Genomic DNA, 20,388 nt, shown 5'->3' on the forward strand with positions numbered 1-20,388 from the left:
TACAAGTACTGATTTTTGACCCTATTTTTCTTCCCTTCATCTGATTGGTGAATGTCATGTCAATCACAAATGTAACAATCCAATCAGAGAACAGATGGGTTTGGCTGTCGGAGGGGCGCTGTTTTGAGTGTTTTAGGAGTGACGGCGGTGTTTTGAAATGTGAGAGATTTGCGACGTTTAGCGCAAATCTTGTGTCGTTAGTGTGTAGTGTAGTCAATAGTTTTGTTGTGTGTGTCAGAACAATGAGGCGACTACTGAATGTTACAGGTGATACAGGAGTGATACATCTCCTGTTGTCAGGCCTGCAGGTATCAGGCTGTTGTTCTTCTTTATCTCATAGTGGACAGAAATAATTTTTTGGAGTGGCACAAACAATTTGTGTGGCATCAAATTTGATGCAGAACAGCTGATTGTTCTGTAAATAGTTTGAAATGTTTATTTAAAAAACCGCCTTGGCTGCATTTTTAAGTAAACAGCTGCAAAAAACTTTGTTGTTTGCATAACTCGATTCGATGCTGGCGTGACCAAAGTACACACGTCTATTGTTGCTCATTGTGGTCCAAGTGGCCGCTCAGGGAGTTTGTGTGTCACTCAGACACATGAAAAATTAGAGGGAATGTTGATTGTCACTGGCATATGCTCTCTATGTGGGTCTTGTTGCTACTATCCTCACCTCTGGCTTTTTGGACACAGAGATCCCAAAACAGAGGAATACTGTCAGACATAAACGGCTGCAGATAGAAACAGAACAGCTTGCTACCCAGTTACACCTGGTAACTTTTGTTTAAGGAGCTAAACTTTTTCTTAAAACTAACTGTGGTCTAAAAGCCATCAGCTATTAGGTAAATTAGACCACAGATATAGCAGAAGCTGTTCTTACTTTATAAAAATTGAGCAATCAGGTTACATGTCACCTGTTACATCTCTCTAGCTATGTCAGAGTTGCAGGTTTCACAGAGCAGAGCAGTTACAGCGGATGTAATAAAGGCAACTCTTTCTTAGTCCCACAAAATCTATCTGACAATGTAGCACCCATCCAGTTATGCGGAAGTGTGGATATGTTGTGCCCGAATGTTAAAATGCTCTGAAACAAACGGCGAATACAGGCTTAACTCTTTGATGCACACATATCTTCATTTAGCTTCTAGCTTTCACAATCACAGTTGGTTGTGCCCTCTTGCTTGTTGAACTCCCCGCAAGGGCCCGATTTATTCTGCATACCTTCACGTACTAGGTGAACTCCTTTCATAGATTGATTTAATCTGTGCGTGATTAATTTCTGTACTGTCTTTTAAAATTAAACTTCACCATCTTAAAGGTTGAACCTGTGAAACTTCCTTTATTTCCTCTCTCTTCTTTCAGAACATCAGCTCCTGCCGGCCTGCCAGCATCGTTGGCCCAGCGGGCACGTTACGCCACTTATTTTGATGTGGCTGTGCTGCGCTGTCTGCTGCAGCCGCACTGGACGGAGGAGGGCGTGCACTGGGCCTTGATGTACTACCTGCAGCGCCTCAGGCAGATCCTGGAGGAGAGGCCTGAACGTCCCCCAGAGCCCTTGGTTGCACCTCTGCCACGGCCACGCAGCAGCTCCATGGTGGCTGCGACACCCTCACTGGTCAACACCCACAAGACTCAGGTCACTCATCGAAACAGCTTTAATAGTCGCCTCTAAGCCATCTTTAGGATGTCCGTGTTGCTCCTGCTGGTTCGTGACCTTTGCCTTCTCTTATTTTTCGCAGGATATGAGCTTAAAATGCAATGAAGAGGGGAAATCTCTGAGCACAGAGACCTTTGCAAGGGTTTCCCTGACTAACCTTCGTCGGCAGGCTGTCCCTGACTTGTCTTCCGACCTGGGCATGAACATCTTCAAGAAGGTCAGAGACTGGCCTTTATGTTTTAAGCTAAAACAATAAATACAGATTCATGTGATTGAGAGGACCTGTTGTTCCACTTCAGTTTAAGAACCGCCGCGAGGACCGCGAGAGAAAGGGCTCCATCCCCTTCCATCACACGGGGAAGAAGCGCCAGCGTCGGATGGGGGTTCCCTTCCTGCTGCACGATGACCACCTGGACGTCTCTCCCACCCGCAGCACCTTCTCCTTCGGAAGCTTCTCTGGCCTGGGTGACGACAGGCGGGCCCTGGAACGTGGAGGCTGGCAGGCCACCATCATGGGTAATGAGATTGGATGCCACCAGTTTGAAGTCTTGCTTCCACTCCACCGAGCTTTCATGAGTCAGAGGATTTAGTCTGGATCTGGCTGTCAGCTGGTGAATTAGGTCACTTCATTGACACTGGTATTCCTTATGAGCTCTCACTGAATAGTGGAGATTAACATTCGCTCAAGGCACAAAAGCAGTTATTATTTTTATTATTTTCAAGAGTTAGTGACTTTTTAAAGGCTTATTTCCATTAAGAAAAAAAACCTACTGTCCTCTTTTACCATGCTGTTATGAACCCACTTAACCTGAGCTGCTGCTAGAAAGATTCAAGTCTGTGTCATAGTGTATAAGTATGAGATACTTCTTACAACATGTCATAATTTGAAACCCATGACTGCTGGAGGGTCAAATTGTTGCTCCTATAGTTTGCTAATTAGAGCAGAAACTCTTAAAAAATAAAAGAAATTATGAAAATGCCCGTAGCTGGCCATTGATAATTATTTTAGCACTTTATGTCTCAAATATTTATACATTGAAATACACTCATTGGACACTGTTTACCTTGCAAAAGAGGTTGCTTTAAGTTTTCATGGTACAGACTAAACAAGGTGCTGGAAATATTCATTAGAGACTTTAAGTCCACATTGACATGATAGCATCACACAATTGCTGCTGATTTCTAGGCTGGACATGCCAGAGGGGCTCTACTGGATCAAGATCTAGTGACTGTGGAGGATGGATGGAAACCATGGACATCAGATACAGCTGGGTAAAAAAAAAAAGTTTAACTTTCAGCTCAACAAACACCAAAGCCGCAGAGACAGACTCTCTGGGGTAGGCAGGACGTAAATGCACTCTGTCTCTGTGGGCTTTGATGTTTGCTGAGCTTAAAGTTAAGCTTTTCTTTTCAGCTCCATCTGATGTCCACGTTTAGTTGTGTTATTTGGTTGTGTGCTTTCGACCTAAAACGTGTCCATTTGTTGCATCTCTTTCCAGGCAAATTCACACGGCGGGGCAGCACAGACACAGCTGCAGATGCAGACAGCCTGAGTGCCAAACACTCTCATTCCCACCACTCGCTGCTCAGAGACATGCCCGACCACTCTAACAGCCACAGTGACAACACTGTCAAGGAGGGTAAGAAGATGGTTTAAATATGGGCCTGAGCAGGTATTTAAAGCAAGCCCAAAAGTTAAATTTCTAGATGTTAAAAAACCTGAAGGAGTCTTAAAGGGGACCTATTATGACTTTCCTGGTTTCCTGTCATATATACACCGGAAATGAAGGCCACAGTTTCCAAAAAAAAAAAAAAAAGAGCTAAAAGCTGCTCTAAATCCTTGTTTTTAGACAGTTTTTTAATACTCTTGGATCTGCATGACATTATTGAGAGAGAATATGCGTAATATGGTCATCTCAGAGCAGCCAATCAGAAGAAAGTTGGCTTAAAAGAGGAGGGACTGCACCAAAGCCCAGCCTGAGGTGAAGACAGATTATTTTGAAGCATGAATCATGCAAAGCTGCTCTGTTAGAGTCTCAAATATGGTGCTAGGAATGAGCAAAATGAGTAGACCAGTGTATTGATTTGTCTTTCCTAGGCTTAACAAATCAACAGAACATAGATGATGTCACTCACACAGTTTAAACTCTCTCTTTTGTTGGTAGATGGTTAAAAACAATAAAAGATAGATCACATATGTTTTAAATGAGACAAATTAAAGCCGGCATACGTCAAATCAAAATGAGTTCTTAGAGATGCTGGCAGAGTGCAAGAGGAACCACAAACATCCACGTTATTTGAAAGTAAAGCGAAATAAACAAATTATCCACTGCTGATCACATTAGTGTCCATCAGCTACAATAAAGGGAGGACAGATGCTGCCAGCTCCCTTTGAGGCTCGCTGAGCAAAGCAGAAATAGGGCAGGATTATATAACAGCAATATTGTTGTGACAATGCTAATTTACACACAAACTACACACAAAATAAGAGCACCGGCTTTTAAACTGATTCACACTCTGCCACACGCTTTCTGTTTGGGTTTAGCGAGAAAGGAGCTGAATTTGACATGAGGTGCTGCCGGGATGAAAAGTACCAAAGTATCAGGCTCATTTTGTGAGGAAGCTGTCAAAAGGGTCAAATTTGCAGAAAGGACACTTTTGTATTCAGTACATATCACATGCAGGACTGTAGAGATTCAACCGTAAATATGAGAAGAATAAATAAGTGACTGAACTCAAATACGAGAATGAAATGGTTTCTTTTCGTTGACACATGGGCTTCAACATTAACCATTGTTCCATTGTTGCTTTTGAATCGCTTGCCAGATGGCAGCAGGGAGAACAAGCTGTGTCTGGGATGGTTATTGTCTTTAAGTGTCCTCGGAGCGCTGAGGAGACACCTCACCTAATCAGTATCATTGACCCGGTGGGTGTAATCACCCACCCGAGCCTCCCAGTTTTCAACTGTTCACATCCGATCCCAGTTAATGATCTTCACAGTTTGGATGCTTTCTATTGCTTCTGTGTAAAAGGTTCCAAGACCTTGCCAGAGTGCTGTGACATCAGACACAATAACACTTAAATTAATCATTAAAGTCTCAAACTGAGCGTGCCAGGGTTTTTTTTTTGTGTGTGTGTTGATCTCTTACAATTTGAATGCAGCAAGTGAAATGGTGCCAAGTGAAAAAAAGAAAAAAAAAAACAGGTTTCACACACATTTCTTCTCAAGTACATCTCTGTACAACCTTCTGGCTGTTGTGCCTTATGTGAAGCTATTAAAGCTAAACCCAAAAGAATAACTTTATGAGCAAAATGCAAAGGTATGTGGAAAACTAAGTACATCCATTATCCTTTTGCTGCTCTGGAACATTCAGGTTTGTGATCACAGAATGCAGCAATGCAAACTTTATAGGAGCAGACGTTCGAGCAAATACCCAAGAGCGACATCAGTTAACATGTTAAATCTTAACATTTATGACAGTACAGTTCCAAAAAGACTGATAAGTGTGGCTTGTTTGGAGAGGTTTCCAGGAGAAAGCCTCTTTTCTGTTAAAAAACATACAAACAAACAAAAAACACGGCAGCACAGTTTAGGTTTGCAAAGTTGCATCTGAACCAACCACAAGACTTCTGTAACAATGTGGTTTGGACAGACGAGACCAAAGTGGAGTTGTTTATTTGTAGTATGAAGCACCACAGTTGGAGAAAATGGAACTCAACACATCAAGACAACCACCTCATACAAACTGGCAGCACAGTGGTGGTGGGGTCATGATTTGGGCTTGTTTTATGGACCTGGTCAGCTTCCAGTCAATGAGTCTTCATGGTCTACCAAATTATCTGTCTGACTGCTGTTATTGGTTCCAACTGGGTCATGCAACAGGAGAATGATCTCAAACAAAGCAGCGATGACTGAAAAAGAAAACAACCAAAGTTCTGCAATGACCCAGTCAAAGTCCAGACCTTTGTACCTGGAACATAACATAGTTAGATAAACATCGAACTAATAATACAAGAAAGGTCTCTATCTACCCATCTGTACATCACTGGAAAAACCACAGCCATTCATCAGATCCACAAAACAGTTGAGCTAAAGCACTATGGAGCTACCTAAGTGGAACAAGAGGGCGATCTCGAGGATCTGTGAGTTAGAAAAACTATTAACCAGGACCGTGTACTCAATAAAAAATGATTTTCTGTTGTCTAAAGTTCGATCTCAGATCTCCACCATCACCATGGCGGCGTTCAACACAACAGTTGCGTCCTTTAACGTGGGCTACGCCGACTTCTTCACTGAGCACATGAAGAAACTCTGCAACCCCGTGGCTGTACCTGAAATCCCAGTGGAGCCGCTGGCATGCGCCAACCTGCCGCGCAGCCTCACTGACTCCTGTATCAACTACTCCTGTCTGGAGGAAGGCGAGAACATCGAGGGCACCAATAACTTTGTGCTGAAAAACGGCATGTTGGACCTCACAGTGAGTTATTTAATTGGACCCTGGGGGCAAATACAGCTATTAGAAGTTATGGCCCTATTTGGCTGCTCTAATAAGCAATTATGTCACCAGTGGGACTCCAAGCAGACTCGATTCTGATGCTTTCCTTTTTAAGTCATAACATCACAGACACTTTACAGTTTCCTTAATTATTTCTCTTATGTTATTGGGACCTTCTTGGTCAAACTAAATAATTCTCTGATTTTGTCACCCTTTCTTTGCCTTCCTTCTTCCAATTTAGGCTATCCTGAGAGCTCTTTACTCCATTCTCAGCCACGATATCAGTTCCAGGATCTGCGACGTGGCTCTCAACATCATCGACTGCCTGCTGCAGCTGGGCGTGGTGCCCGGGATGGGCAAGTTGTCCAAGCCAGATAACAAGGAGAACCAAGAGGGTCGTGTCAAAGATGCGGCAGCTCAGGGCCTCGGAGGAGTCGCCCAGGGAGGCGGGCCGATTGCAGGGGCTGGAGGAGGTGGAGGAGGGGGTGGTGGAGGAGGAGGGGGAGGGGGAAGTGGTGGAGGGAGCGGGCAGGGGAGCAAGGACGATGTGAAAAATAATAAGGATGACGATAAAAAGGTGTGTTTGAACAGGTTTGTTTAGAGTGAGATTGTAAAGGTGTAGGATGCCTGAATGTCTCAACTTGTGTGTTTTCTTGCTTCTCTTCACTGGGAACAGGAAGAAGCTGGTGGCCTCAGCCCCCACCGCCTGGCTTTGACAATGCTCATAAAGATAGTCAAGTCTCTGGGCTGTGCTTACGGCTGTGGTGAGGGCCATCGAGGACTATCAGGAGATCGCCTGAGGATGCAGGTTACTCTCTATTCTCTAATTCTTTGAATGTGTGCAAATAAACACAGTTTCAGATGGTGACATCGATTCATTACCTATTAATTATTTACTGAATTGCTCCTTCGGTGTAATAAAAGTTTAATAAAAATGAAACTCATTGGCTGGAGCACTGGGCTGAGTTTCTAACTTCAGTGAGAGACAGCCGCAATTTCTTTTTAATTCTAATCAATTGGTTTTTTCATTAAAAACAAACATAGCATTAGTTCAGGCAGGCCACAAAACCCTAGCTGCAAATACTGGCTCTTCAACTAATCTCACTGCCAGTGCACATCTACAGATGACTCAGCTGATAGTGATCTAAAAATCAATTCAGAGAGGGTGGTATTTTAACTTGGTTTAGGATCTGCAAGCCACTTTGGAACCCACCTCCACTCATACAGTGGAGACAAAAAGTGCTGTTTAAAAGTATTTTTGTTTGTTTTTTGTTTGTTTGTTTGCATATTTGTCACATTTACATTTACACAAAAACTGAACTTTGTGGAAGGTTTGAGTCCCGCATATCTGGGATCAAACTAACAATGATCCAAAACACACCACCTCTGAATGATTAGAAACAACCAAAAAAACAAAAACAAAATGAAAGTGTTGGAGAGACATAGTGAAAGTCTGGACTTTAATTTGAATGAGATGCTTTGGCATGAGCTTAAACAGGCTGTTCAGTTAGTTTTTCACACAGGGCCAGGCAGGTTTAAAGAACTTTTCCTTTAAATGAACTAAATCATAATTTAAAAATTGCATTTTGTACTTACTCGGAAGGGGGGAAGATACATTTTCTCAGAACTGCATAAACTACTGAAGATGGAAATAAAAATTTCAATGGTAAATTAAATTTAAAGGAAAGCCACTTTATTGCTAGCTGACTTATTTAAAAAAATAAAAAAAAAGTCCAGCAGCCAGAAACTTTGCTCTTGAAGTTAATTTTTAAAAATCTTTCTTTCAGGCCCAGAACTGCCTCACCAACCTGTATAAGCTGGACAAGCTTCAGTTTCGCCTGACTATGCGCGAGTACGTCAACAGAGACTCCCTCAATAACATAGTCGACTTCCTGCATGCACTGCTGGGCTTCTGCATGGAGCCCATCACTGACAGTAAGTGCTGCGGTGTGTGTTTGTGTGTGTGCGCGAGAGGGATGCAGATACGAGACAGTCACAAAGAAAAATATCATAAATGCTGGTAATAAATGCAGAAACAGGATGAACAACACTGGCTTTGATTGCGTATATTGGATTGTTGCTGAAAAATCGTGTGGTAGGGGTAAAAATATTGTTAATTAATTTGAGCATTATTTTTTTTAAATTAATCGATTAATCGTTAAGTCCACAAAATGTAGGGAAATACAAATGTTGACAAGTTTACAGCTACATCAATGCTTTGAATTAAATACAAGTCTGAATGGTAACATGCTCACAATAACAGAAAAATATATCATTTGCACTTCCTAAACGAAGTTTGTTAGCATGTTCACCGCTGAGTTCATTGTCCGCATGCTAATTTGCTAGCAACTAATCAACATTTCCATCAGCTATGTGCTAATTAACAATATTTCTTGCATGCTAGCAGGAAGATACTGAACATGCTAACATTACCCTTCTAAACATCAGCATGCTAGCAGCTTATGTGTGAGCATGTTAGCATCCTGGGTGGTGATTACTACCAAATTAAACCAAAGTATTGGATAAATTAAGAATTTTAACTGAACATAAGCTTAAAGTTATCGAAATAGAGTGCTGCAGGAATGAGTCTTACCACCACACAATGAGTTAGCATTTTACACTTATGGTTTCGTCATCTGCCTGAAAGATACCTGTTTATGGTTAACATAGAAGCTTTACATAAGTAGTAATGGTCTGGTCTTTAGCAGTTCTTCTAATTAGGTAAATACAATCTGAGATGAACACAAGACAAATTACAGTATGTCATTATTTTTGGAAAACTAAAAACACCCCAACATTCAGTAGCTTGTTAAAAATAAATTGTAGAATAAACACACAATAATGTAAAGTAATTGTTTTAAGGATGACCCCACCAGTCTTTCTTATCACTATGGAGGAATTTTGGTCGACTCTTCTTTTCAACGTAGCTTCAGTTAATTGAGGTTTGCAGGCATTTATTTGTGCACACCTCACTTCAGGTCCCACCACATGTCATGTTGTAGAGTTGCTGCTGTGCTTGGGATCATTGTCCTATTGCATGACCTAGTTTAATCCAGACTTTCAGACAGATGGCCCCACATTTTACTCTAGAATACTTTGGTATACAGAGGAGTTCATGGACAATTCAATAAGTGCAATGTGTCCAGGTCCCGTGGCTGTAAAACAAGCCCAAACATCACCCCTCCATTAATGTGCTACAGTATAAGGTGTTTGTGCTGATATGCTGTTTGGTTTTGTGCATTATGGTTAAACATCTCCACTTTGGTCTCATCTGTCCCAAGGACATTTTTTCAGAAGTGTTGTGGTTTTTTCCAGTGCAACTCTGCAAACCTAAACTGTGCTGCCATGTTCTTTTTAGGGAGAAGAAGGCAGCCCTTACAAACAAGCCATACTTATTCAGTCTTTTTATAATTGTACTGTCATGAACTTTGACATTTAACATGCTAACTGAGGCCTGTAGAATCTGAGTTGTAGCTCTTCAGTTTTTGCTTGGACAACCTTTCATGGGAAGATTGGGGCATTGTGTTAAAACACACCTGGATGCTCCAGAGCAGCAAACTGAGACAACTTCTCCTCTTATAGAGATGCTGATGATCAATTATTCAAGTGCATCTGATTAGCAGTACCTGGCTGTTACCCTGTTAATTCCTATGGTAGCAGTAAGGGTATAGTTAGTTTTCCACAGGACTATAAATAAGTGTGTCATAGGCTAGGTATTTGCCAACAAGCTAAAGAAACAAGAATATAGGGGAGATTTTGTAAAGTCATGCAACATTAGCATTAATCCTCACTCCCTTATTAGTCATTCAGCCCCTTCCTAAGCCTGATTCTGTTGAAGGGCTTTTCCTGTTAAAAGGGATTTCTTTCTTCCCGCTGTTGCCAAGTGCTGCAAACAGAGGGCTGTTTGATTATTTGGGTTTTCTCTAATATAATATGATTTTTACCCTAAATGTGCTTTGAGATGACTGTAGTTGTAAACCAGTGAAACCAAAATCAAAAACCACTAAAATTTTATGGAGCTTTATCCTTTTGAATGAAATCATTAAGTATCATACACCTATATTTCCCACAGAGCTTTTTTTCGAAAGTAATTCAAAAAGTTAATGGAAGAATCCCATTGGCCTCTTGTCAACAGGCTAATATGGAAATGTGTCATTCCTGCAGCAAAATTACAGTGTGAGGGAATTACAGTACTCAAGACTCAAGATATTCATCTTAACAGTATATGCACAAGCGAATTTGTTTATTTATTTTTTAAATCAAAGGCTTAAACGATTAATCGATTTCCAAGTTAACTGTTCGGTAAATGTTTCAACCTAATGGCGCAGATATTTATGCTCTAGCAAAGTCTGTCAGGTTTATTTTACTCAGATCTGTCCCATTAAAAGGTCTAGTGTGGACGCTACAGTACAGGCCAATATAAATGAAATAATATCACATAAAGAGGTAAATACTTAAAGCTCTAGTGTGGTCGACAAAGCTGAATTGTCCTACCACTGTCTCACCCCGCACTTCGACTTTGCATTTCAGCGCTATCTCTGTTTATATATGTGTTTTCCCCCTTCCTCCTTCCACTTGTCTCCGCTCGTCCGTGTCGCTTTCCTTCGTTGTCCTCCTCCTCCTCCTGCTTCCATCCTCCTCCTTTTTCTTCATCCACTTCAATGAGCTGAATCCTACCTTCCTTACACGCTCATCCATTCTGTACACTTGCCAATCCAGAGCTTTGCCCATTACATTCCTGCTCAATCAGTGGCTTTTATCGATGAGCATTAGGACACATCCTACATGCCAATTCAGTTTTGCACTGGAATTTGAAGATTTTTCTACAAGAGACAATTGGCAAGTTACTGAACCGATGAGTGTTTTTTAATTTTGAAAGTGAACAGGGCACCTTGTTTAGTTTTCAGTGTGTGTGTGGGTGTGTGTTATTTTTTAAGTGTGTGTGTTTGCATCTTGGGGGTTCACCTCCTCGTGGAGGTGGGGTGCCACTTCCTTTCTGACACCGCCTTACATGTCTGTGCTGGCCTGATGTCAATCAACTTTGTGCCCCGCCTCTTTTCTCTTGCAGAGTACGGCAGTGCAGGTGAGAGGTCCAGGAGGGCGAAAAAAAGAAACATCGGTAGATACACATGATCAATAATCAATAACAGTTGATAATATAAGCAATAAGATGACTACACTGACCTGATCAGACCCTTCCCTAGACACCGCTTTCATTGCTGCACCCCTCACTCTGTCCGAAAAGTGACAAACTCGCCTGCAACTCTAAAAGTTCTGGTTTAATCTGGCTGATATATTAATCTAACTGGACCAAGAGACTAAACCCTCTACTGTATGTTTTTAAAGCAGGCCTTAGTCACTTGCATGTATTCCTTACTCCCTACTCAGAATCCTTTTCAGTTTGGCTTCTCCCCCATATGCTTTATTAACCCCCTTTTCCTTTGCCCCCTCTCCTTCCTTCCTTGTTGTACGGGCTCACTGTTGTATGCTCAGTGCTGTCAGCAATGACTAAACCACCTGCTGTGTCATCCATGGTCTCTCCTGCCTCCCTGCTGCTTCCAGACAAGGCGGGCTTCGGAAACAACTTCGCCACAGGAGACAACAAATCTGTAGCCCAGAATATGGAGGCCGTGGTGGTGGGCTGCATGTTCAAGTCCCTCATCACCCGCTGCGCCTCAACCACACATGAGCTGCACAGCCCCGAGAACCTGGTGAGTGGGGCGTGAAATCGTCTACCTGGTTGCCTTCCAGCTGTTTTGGTGCTCCGCATTAGATTCATTAGTTAAATTAATGCTTTATTATAGATAAAGACGCTTGATCTCATTCGTTGTATCAGACATGCTATCTAAGCTGCTCTCTGGTCTGCTAGAACATGTATTGTAGATGTAGGTCTGTGCAAAAATCAAGAGCCACCCCTCATTTCTTTATATTTTACTTCCAAGAAAGGTCTTTCCAACTTTTTCTTTAGACATTGGCTTCTTTTTCCAGACCATTCTCCTTCCCAACGCATAACATACTGACGATTTGTCACATCCTGAGGCGTCCCATAGGAACGCAAGAGGTAACCTTCCGCGTCCCTATGATACGCGCCGGATTGTGGATGAAATCCAATAGACGCTCCCAGCAGTAATACATGTTCCAGCTGTGTATTCCAGCTCTAACCCTAACCTTAATCCTAACCATAAACATAACCTTATCCCTAACTTTAACCACAATCTTAATCATATTAGATTGTTTTTTCCAAAGCAATTAATGATGAGAAAGTAAAATAAATGTACATGTGTAGATTCCTTCCAAACGGTTCTCATGTTTCCGAACGCATAACATACTGAAGATTTGTCACATGGCGACGTATGTTACATTTTGGGATGAGAACGTGTTGTCTTTTTCACTCATTTTCAGTCCAGTTCTTGACAGAAAACTTAGCAAAGAACCAATATTAAATTATATCTGTAGGCACTTTTTTACTAGCACCCTCTCACAAAAATGCATCATTTGTTCCCATTGCTTTAGTAGAACCTATGAAAAATGCAAAAGAGATCACAGTTCAACAGGCATAAAATACTATTGTATGCCTGTAACAGTATTTGTGTACCAACAAAGTGATTTACAAAGAGCTACCAGCTGAAAACTTCTCAGGATGGTGTGTAGTGTTTCCTTACAAAATTTGAGGAAACTGGACAAACGGAGGACAAAAGAAGAAATATCAGGCCTACAAAACTATCTACAGCAGTTAAACAGGATCTGAAGGTCACCTGACACAGTGCCGGAGAGATGCACCTGGACCTTCAGCTAATCAGCTACTGTTCACTGAAGCCTCATGAGAAATGGAGATTCTGTTAAGGTTTGAGCTGCATTTCAGTCAGTGGTGTTGGAGAACTTGTCAAAATTGATGAATTATGAACACAGAAAAGTACCACCAGATTTTGATCAGATTACCTTGACAGAGAACAGAACAAAAGGCAGAAATATCCAAAGAAGAGCTTTGAAAGTCCTTCAAGAAGCCTGGAGAACTATTCCTGAAGACGACTTAAAGAAATGACAAGAAAGAGAGTTCAGACTGTGCTGAGAATAAAGATGGTCACACCAAATATTGACTTTCAAGCTTATTAGAATTGTAAAAACTCAGTTTTTGCCTTATGTTTTGTATTTCCATGTATGTTTGCACATGTTTTACTTTTCTTTTTTAGAAAATTTTGAAGGGAGCTCGCACCAGACTATATTAAACATGCAGTTTAGTTTTTCCGCACCATTTTCTGTCTTTTGTACAGAGGTTTTATGCATCAGCAGAGTTTAAAAACACAGAGTTTCTGTGTGACAGTTTTTTCCCCTTTTTATGTCTGACACGATATCTGCTGTTCCCCTTAAGAGTGTTTCATAATAGCTATATATCTTCTTTCAGGCCAAGGTCAAGTCAAGATGAGCTGATTTGTTTAGCATCCATCAGCTACACAGGCACTTCAAACTGAGTCGCATACGGAAAAGAATCAGATAGCACAAGTATGATGGTTCAAAAAAGCAAAAATCTAAATACAAAAAAAGATGATAAGCACAATCTGACAAACTGAAAGAGCAAGAGACTATATATGTAGAGGGAAATGACTGGACCACAAATCACAGCTGAAACTAATTGGGGTTGATTAGGGCCGTCAGTCAGAAAGGGTGGCAAAGAGAAAGCTTCTGTCTCTTTTTGTCTCCTAACTGATGAACATAATAAAGCAGGAAGTGACTAACATGATCACAGCACACTAATCTGTAGGCTAGAGCTGAAATGTTTTGAATTAAAGTAATGTTAGCGTGCAAATTATAGCTATAAACTACTTTTTTCATATAATTCATGTAATTTTCAGATGCTCTTTAGTAAAACTGCATATGGAGTGCAATTCTTTTTAAACCTAATGTCTAATTAAACAATATACAGTTGTCTTAAAAGTGAAATTGCAGATAAAGTGACATTTATGACAGCTTAGATTGTGTTTAACTTAGTTAAAATCAGGTCCACAGTAAGTGTCTTAAGGAATATACGTAAGTTGCTTAAATTTGTGCTGAATTCAACTAAAAACAATATTTCTTTCACACTTTTATATCCATATTAAGGTCTAAAAATCACCACAATACTCAGAATCTGTTATCAAATATCCAATGCACCCTTGATAAGTGTATTTGGATGCGTCTGAAAGCATTGAAGTACCTCGGCCTCTCTGCGGTGCTTGCAGAGCCTTTAGGCTGGCGTGAGTGGTGTACGTTGGCGGAGGATGACACACTTTTCGAGGCAGGCTTTGTTATGGCACGAAATCAGAGGCCACCCACTCACAAGCTGGAGCTGGTGGCTTGACAAAAACACAAGCCTGCTCCCGCACATTTGCTCAAAATTACATACTGTTCACACTGGCTGCTGATTCTCTCTTTTCTCTTTCACACATTGTTTTGCTCTCACTTTGTTTGTCTCACTCTGTCCTTTCCCAGGGTCTGTACTGTGACATCCGCCAGCTGGTCCAGTTCATTAAAGAGGCCCACGGAAACGTGTTCCGCAGGGTGGCACTGAGCGCGCTCCTGGACAGCGCGGAGAAGGTCACCGCCACCAAGAAACCTGATGAGAAGGAGGAGACCAAACAGCCCGGTCCCAGGAGGTACACTCAATGGCTAGAAACGGTCTTAATGTGACTTCACGGTGAAAAATAAATGTCTTGCTGCAGTCATTACTGTCAAATTTAAAGCCCATCACCTTGTAAAGGTAACAGAGCTCTGCTTCTCATCACTGCTTGACTTTTTTGTTTTTTGTCCTGTCTGCATCTGTTTGTTTTTTTGCTTGAGTGACTGATTTGATGTTCTTATTTCCAAAATAATGTGGCTGTTAGCGCTCTGGGTAGCCCTGCCAGGAGGCAGCTCAGCTGTGTTTGCTGCTTTATCTGACAGCCGCCACCGCATGCCATGGCACTGAAGAGAATAAACTACCTCTGACTTATTTTATTTCCACGTTTGAGGCTACAAAGTCACATGACTGCTGGCTGTGAAGCGGTGCCCATATAGAAAGCATAGACTTACAGTTGCAGAGACAGCTGACTCTTTGTATCTGTACCACTCCGTTTCTACTTAGACTCATGGACTATATATAAAAGATGGACACAGCCACCACAATCGTACTGATTTTTGTTTTGAAGCTTCACTGTTGCCGTCTTTGTTTTTTGTTTGTTTTTTAAACTGGACCTCAAAACCAAGGGCTGGATCTCGTTTACAAACCCAGACACATATGGTGTCTTCTTGTATCATCTATTTCACTCTAATTGTGACCCCGTTTATTAAATGACCATCGTAATGATACAGTGGTCCCTCGTTTATCGAGGGAGTTACATTCTAAAAATAACCTGCGATAGGTGAAATACGCAAAATAGCCAACTTTATTTTTTACAATTCTTATAGATGTTTCAAGGCTGTAAAACCCCTCACTACATACTTTATACGCTTTTCTCAGACAGGCACGAACATTTTCACACTTTTCTCTCTTGTTTAAACACTCTCGAAGTTCAAACCTTCGTAGAAAAATAAGTCCAGTATTATGGAATGAAACCAAGGCACCCGCGGTTGCCTTTGAAGGTGCAAAACGTTTCATCGACATTGTTGTCTTTGTTGGGGAGAAAACGTACAAACATACAGTACAGCACTTCAGAGTCACACTGCTAACAATCGAAGATTTGTGTAAATTTGATAAGCTGAACGCATTCTGTACTCTGATTGGTCTACAGCCAATCAGGACGCAGAACACAATGCGCTGTTAAAAAAAAAAAAATCCACAAAACAGCGAGGCCACAAAAGGTGAACCACGTTATAGTGAGGGCCCACTGTACACAATAAACTTCAAGCTAGTAAATGAGACCTCATCATAAACTCATCAGAAAGGTAGTTACTGAGGTCTTGGATCAAGAGAGAAGGAGGGTTATTTTCTCATAGACTTGTGTCCAATCTGACTTCTTTTTGATCCCCTGCTGGCCATTAGAAAGAATGCATTTTTGAGGCTTGTCTGTCTTTTATATATAAGGTACGGTTAGAAGGCACTGGTTGGAAGAAGTTTAAGTAAAATACACTGCTAAAAAAATTAAAGGAACACCTTGAAAACTCATCAGATCTAAATAGGGAAAAATTATTCTGGATGTTTATATTGATGTGGACTGGTTGGGTAATGTGTTAGAAACTTAAGGAGGCTACATCATTTGATGTAAATGAAAATTAAACCTAGAAATTATACAGCAAGCTAATCTGTTTTACCGAAACCTTATAGCCTAAACACAAATGGTATCAATTCTTTCATTCTCCAGGAACTGCCTTTATACTCTTCCCACATGAGGCCGGGTATTGTTGAGCACTAGGAGGGACTCAGAACCTACTGCACCACCGTAGGATCTGACAGTTGGTCCATTTACTTCATCCTGACACCTAATGGCAGTCAGGGTGTCACTGCCTAGAGCAGGGGTGTCGAACTCCAGGCCTCGAGGGCCGGTGTCCTGCAGGTTTTAGATGTGTCTTTGATCCAACACAGCTGATTTAAATGGCTAAATTACCTCCTCAACATGTCTTGAAGTTCTCCAGAGGCCTGGTAATGAACTAATCATTTGACTAGTTGACCAAGGGTGATATCTAAAACCTGCAAGACACCGGCCCTCGAGGCCTGGAGTTTGACACCCCTGGCCTAGAGAGATCTGTGTATGGGTATGCCTCCCCAGACCATCACTGACCCAGAAACAAACTGGTTATGCTGAACGATGTTACAGGCAGCATAACAACCCTTTCACATCTGTCACATGAGTTCAATCATCTCATCTGTGAAAATCACAGGGCAACAGTGGTGGACCTGCCAATTCTAGTATTCTATGGCAAATGCCAATCGGGCTCCACTGTGCCAGGCAATGAGTATAGGGCCAGTAGAGGATGTTAGGCCTTCAGGCCACCCTCATGAAGTCTTTTCTGATTGTTTGGTCAGAAACATTCACATCAGTGGCCTGCTGGTGATCATTTTGAAGGGCTATGGCAGGAGCAGTTACTGAGTTAAGGGCCTTCTATGGCCCTGTTCAGCTCTCCTAGAGTAACTGCCTGTCTGCTGGAATCTCCTCCATGCTCTTAAACTCTGCTGGATACACAGCAAACCTTCAGCCAATGGCACATATTGATGTGGTCCCCTGACGGATTTGGACTACCTGTGCAACATGTATGGGTTCCAGGTCTGGTCATTTAGTTTGACACTAAATGAGTAGTGACACCGTGCTACTAAATTGACCAGATCCTACAAGTTTGACCGACTGGATGCTATACTCTGAATAAAATGTGTTCCTTTAATTTTTTAACAGTTCATATGAAATAAAATATGTAAAAGACATCAGTTCAGTGGAGATTAAAGTAGTGCGATGCCTAAATTACAGGTCAGAATGGAGCCTTGAATCAGGTGGCCTGAGCGCTATGTCTGTGTGTTGGGGTGTGTGTGTGCGCGCAGGTCAGAGGCGGGTGTGTCCGGGGAGAAGGGTCAGGTGTCCAGTACTGCAGACGAGTGTCGCAGCTACATCTCCAGTAGACCCCCCCAGACACCCGAACAGTGAGTGTCCGCCTCACCTCTCCATAAAGCACCATCTCCGTCGAGCTCAGCTGCCATTTCTCTGCTCAAAGTAGAAAAAGCTCTTCCTGTTGCTCCTTCTTAACCCTCTGATAAACATTCAGTTTATACCAAAACATCCTGTAAAATAAAAAAGAAGTAAAAAGTGTTTTGTGGGAAATGTTTTATCCTTGTGCTTACCTTTCCTCTCCTCCTCTCTCTGCTTCTAGTGAAGAACAGATCCCGGGTGCTCTGCTGGGCAGGAAGGATTTTTGGAGGAAGATGTTCAAGTCGCAGAGCGCCGCCAGTGACACCAGCAGCCAGTCGGAACAAGACACCTCAGAGTGCACCACCGCACACTCTGGCACCACCACCGACCGCCGCTCACGATCCAGATCCCGTCGCATTTCGCTTCGCAAGAAGTTGAAGCTGCCTATCGGTAAGAGCAGCCTCTTCTTACCCAAGGAAGTCCCTGGGTAGGTTCAAAATAAAAGTCTTAAAACTACAGTGAGCTTTTGCCTCCTAGTAAGTGACGAGAATGCACTAGAAAATATGCACTAGCTCGAAAATAGGATTTCTCTAAAAGATTAGGCAGCCTAAGGCTATGTGTGCTTATGGAGACTTACAAATCATCCTTTTATTGAGCAGCGGTATACATTTCAACAACCATATCTCATTGCATTTGCTCTTACTTTGAAATCCCCTCTAACATAATGTGTTTTATGTGTTCAACATTGTGGCACTGCCTGCCCCGAGGCTAAGTCACTTCATCTCTTTGGTCTGTTTTGTGCTCCTTTTTGTGCCATAGCATGCCGCAGGACTGTTCGCCTACCACTCACTCTCTCTGTCCTACGTATGTCGATGTGGAACCATCTTCATACTGTATCCGTACCATGTCTGTGTTGTGTTGATCATCCCAACCCCCTAGCATGTTTGCAGACCTGTGGAAAAAAACTGATTTAAATGAAGAGAGTACATGCTTATTTAGCACGCGTTGCTCTAGGGAAGCAAATAAGCTTCACCCTTAAATGAAGAAAATTAAAACCTAGGGATCATGTGTAGGGTGATGATAGACTAAGTTTGTATTTTTGCAACATAAGGCCCAGGGGCCAGAATCAGCTCAGCAAACACTTTAATCCAGCCTCATTGGACGGCTTTGGAAAACGTGAGGGATGGCGTAGATTTTGGACTTTTAACTGTATTGTCATAAGTTTTACAGCTTTATTTTTACTGATAATAACTTCATTCATGCTATACCAAAGTAACTAACTTGTAGATTAAAAAAATAAATGATGGAAAGTTCCTGTTTTTTTTTACTATTTGCTTTAGAAATCTCTTTTTTTATTTTTATATTTTTAACAATGAAACAAAAAAGAAATTCTGTTTAATTACAGCACAGTCTGAACAATGAGCTGTAATTTCACACTGTTAGGTGTGGGCTGTGTGCGGACAGGGATAGGACCCAAGGTGCAGACTCCAGAGACAAACGTAAATTGAAATAGCTTTAATGCTGAACTCAAACATAACATAAGTTGAAAAAATCTAAATAAACTTAAACCGGAGGATTGACAAAACACACAGCAAAATAAACGGTAGATCGCGACACAGACACAGAGAAACACTGGGCTTAAATACAAAGAGGGAGCAATCAGGGAATGAATAACAGGAGGGAAACACAGCTGGGGCAAATCAGAACTGACGAGACAAAAGGAACCGTAAACTGAACACACTGAGATAAGACAGAGACCTTCAAAGTAAAACAGGAAACACATAACACAGACTCACATGCAGGCACCACAGAGGGAACAGAGACGTGGGACCAGGGCAGACACAAACACTGACTGAACACGGGGATATAGGAACTAAAGACGCGAACTAGACAAGGGGATACAGGTGATAGGGGAGACAGAGCAACTAAAGAAGACAGAGACATAAACCATAAGACAGAACTCAAAGAAACCAAAGACTAGAAAGTATAAATAATATAATAAACTCAAAAACCCTGGGTCAACGACCCAGGCATCCTAACACACACTTTATTTCTTACAATTTAAACCCACAAAGTCATGCTGTCAATTTTCTTTGATTTACTACAACAGTATTTGTTTATCACGTAGAAAAACTGAGACATTGAAATTGCACTTCTTTTTCTTATCTTAAGATATAAATATATATAAATATATTAAAATATGTATATATATTAAATGTGCAATTAAACTTATTTACACAGGTAGAAATGAGATGTTCACTGGTCTCCCCTACTTAAGATCAAGCAGGCTGTTTCTAGCTTAAATTAACCAAAACAATATACCAACACAACTCAAGCTACACCTACCAGAGATAGGACAGAGCATAACAATTTTTTTCATACTGTTTGAGGTCTGTAATATTTGAAATTCATTCTTATATAACAATATGTGAGCATGAAAAAAAGGTTAAATCAACGCATCATTATAGTTTGAGATGTTTGAGATAATTTGAGCTTTCGGACATGGTGTGTTATCCTGCTAGAAGATGCCATCAGAAGATGGGTACACTGTGTTCAACACTAACCCTAACACTTTGGTGTTTAAATGTTGCTCAGTTGGTACAAAGGAGGCCAAGGTGTGCAAATAAAATTCCCCCCAGATGCTTACACCACTGTCATCAGTCTGAAC

The 20,388-nt window shown here is 41.5% G+C and overlaps 1 protein-coding gene across 17 annotated transcripts in view; it reads left to right on the top strand.

Annotated features, from left to right (window-relative positions):
* Positions 1 to 20,388, top strand: part of unc80 (unc-80 homolog (C. elegans)) — a 68,444-nt gene that overhangs the window by 13,943 nt on the left and 34,113 nt on the right. For 11 of the 17 annotated variants that reach the window (XM_026157881.1, XM_026157884.1, XM_026157890.1 and 8 more), the window contains exons 8-20: positions 1,363 to 1,636; positions 1,740 to 1,874; positions 1,957 to 2,173; positions 3,157 to 3,297; positions 5,867 to 6,135; positions 6,395 to 6,730; positions 6,830 to 6,961; positions 7,941 to 8,088; positions 11,222 to 11,272; positions 11,647 to 11,864; positions 14,620 to 14,783; positions 17,636 to 17,734; positions 17,962 to 18,170. In XM_026157881.1, the coding sequence (XP_026013666.1) occupies positions 1,363 to 1,636; positions 1,740 to 1,874; positions 1,957 to 2,173; positions 3,157 to 3,297; positions 5,867 to 6,135; positions 6,395 to 6,730; positions 6,830 to 6,961; positions 7,941 to 8,088; positions 11,222 to 11,272; positions 11,647 to 11,864; positions 14,620 to 14,783; positions 17,636 to 17,734; positions 17,962 to 18,170 (2,393 nt within the window). The remainder of the gene's footprint in view (positions 1 to 1,362; positions 1,637 to 1,739; positions 1,875 to 1,956; positions 2,174 to 3,156; positions 3,298 to 5,866; positions 6,136 to 6,394; positions 6,731 to 6,829; positions 6,962 to 7,940; positions 8,089 to 11,221; positions 11,273 to 11,646; positions 11,865 to 14,619; positions 14,784 to 17,635; positions 17,735 to 17,961; positions 18,171 to 20,388) is intronic. The other 6 variants (XM_026157892.1, XM_026157896.1, XM_026157899.1 and 3 more) reach the window with 3 other exon arrangements.

Source organism: Astatotilapia calliptera, chromosome 23 (assembly GCF_900246225.1).
Source record: "Astatotilapia calliptera chromosome 23, fAstCal1.2, whole genome shotgun sequence".
NCBI classification, from domain to species: domain Eukaryota; kingdom Metazoa; phylum Chordata; class Actinopteri; order Cichliformes; family Cichlidae; genus Astatotilapia; species Astatotilapia calliptera.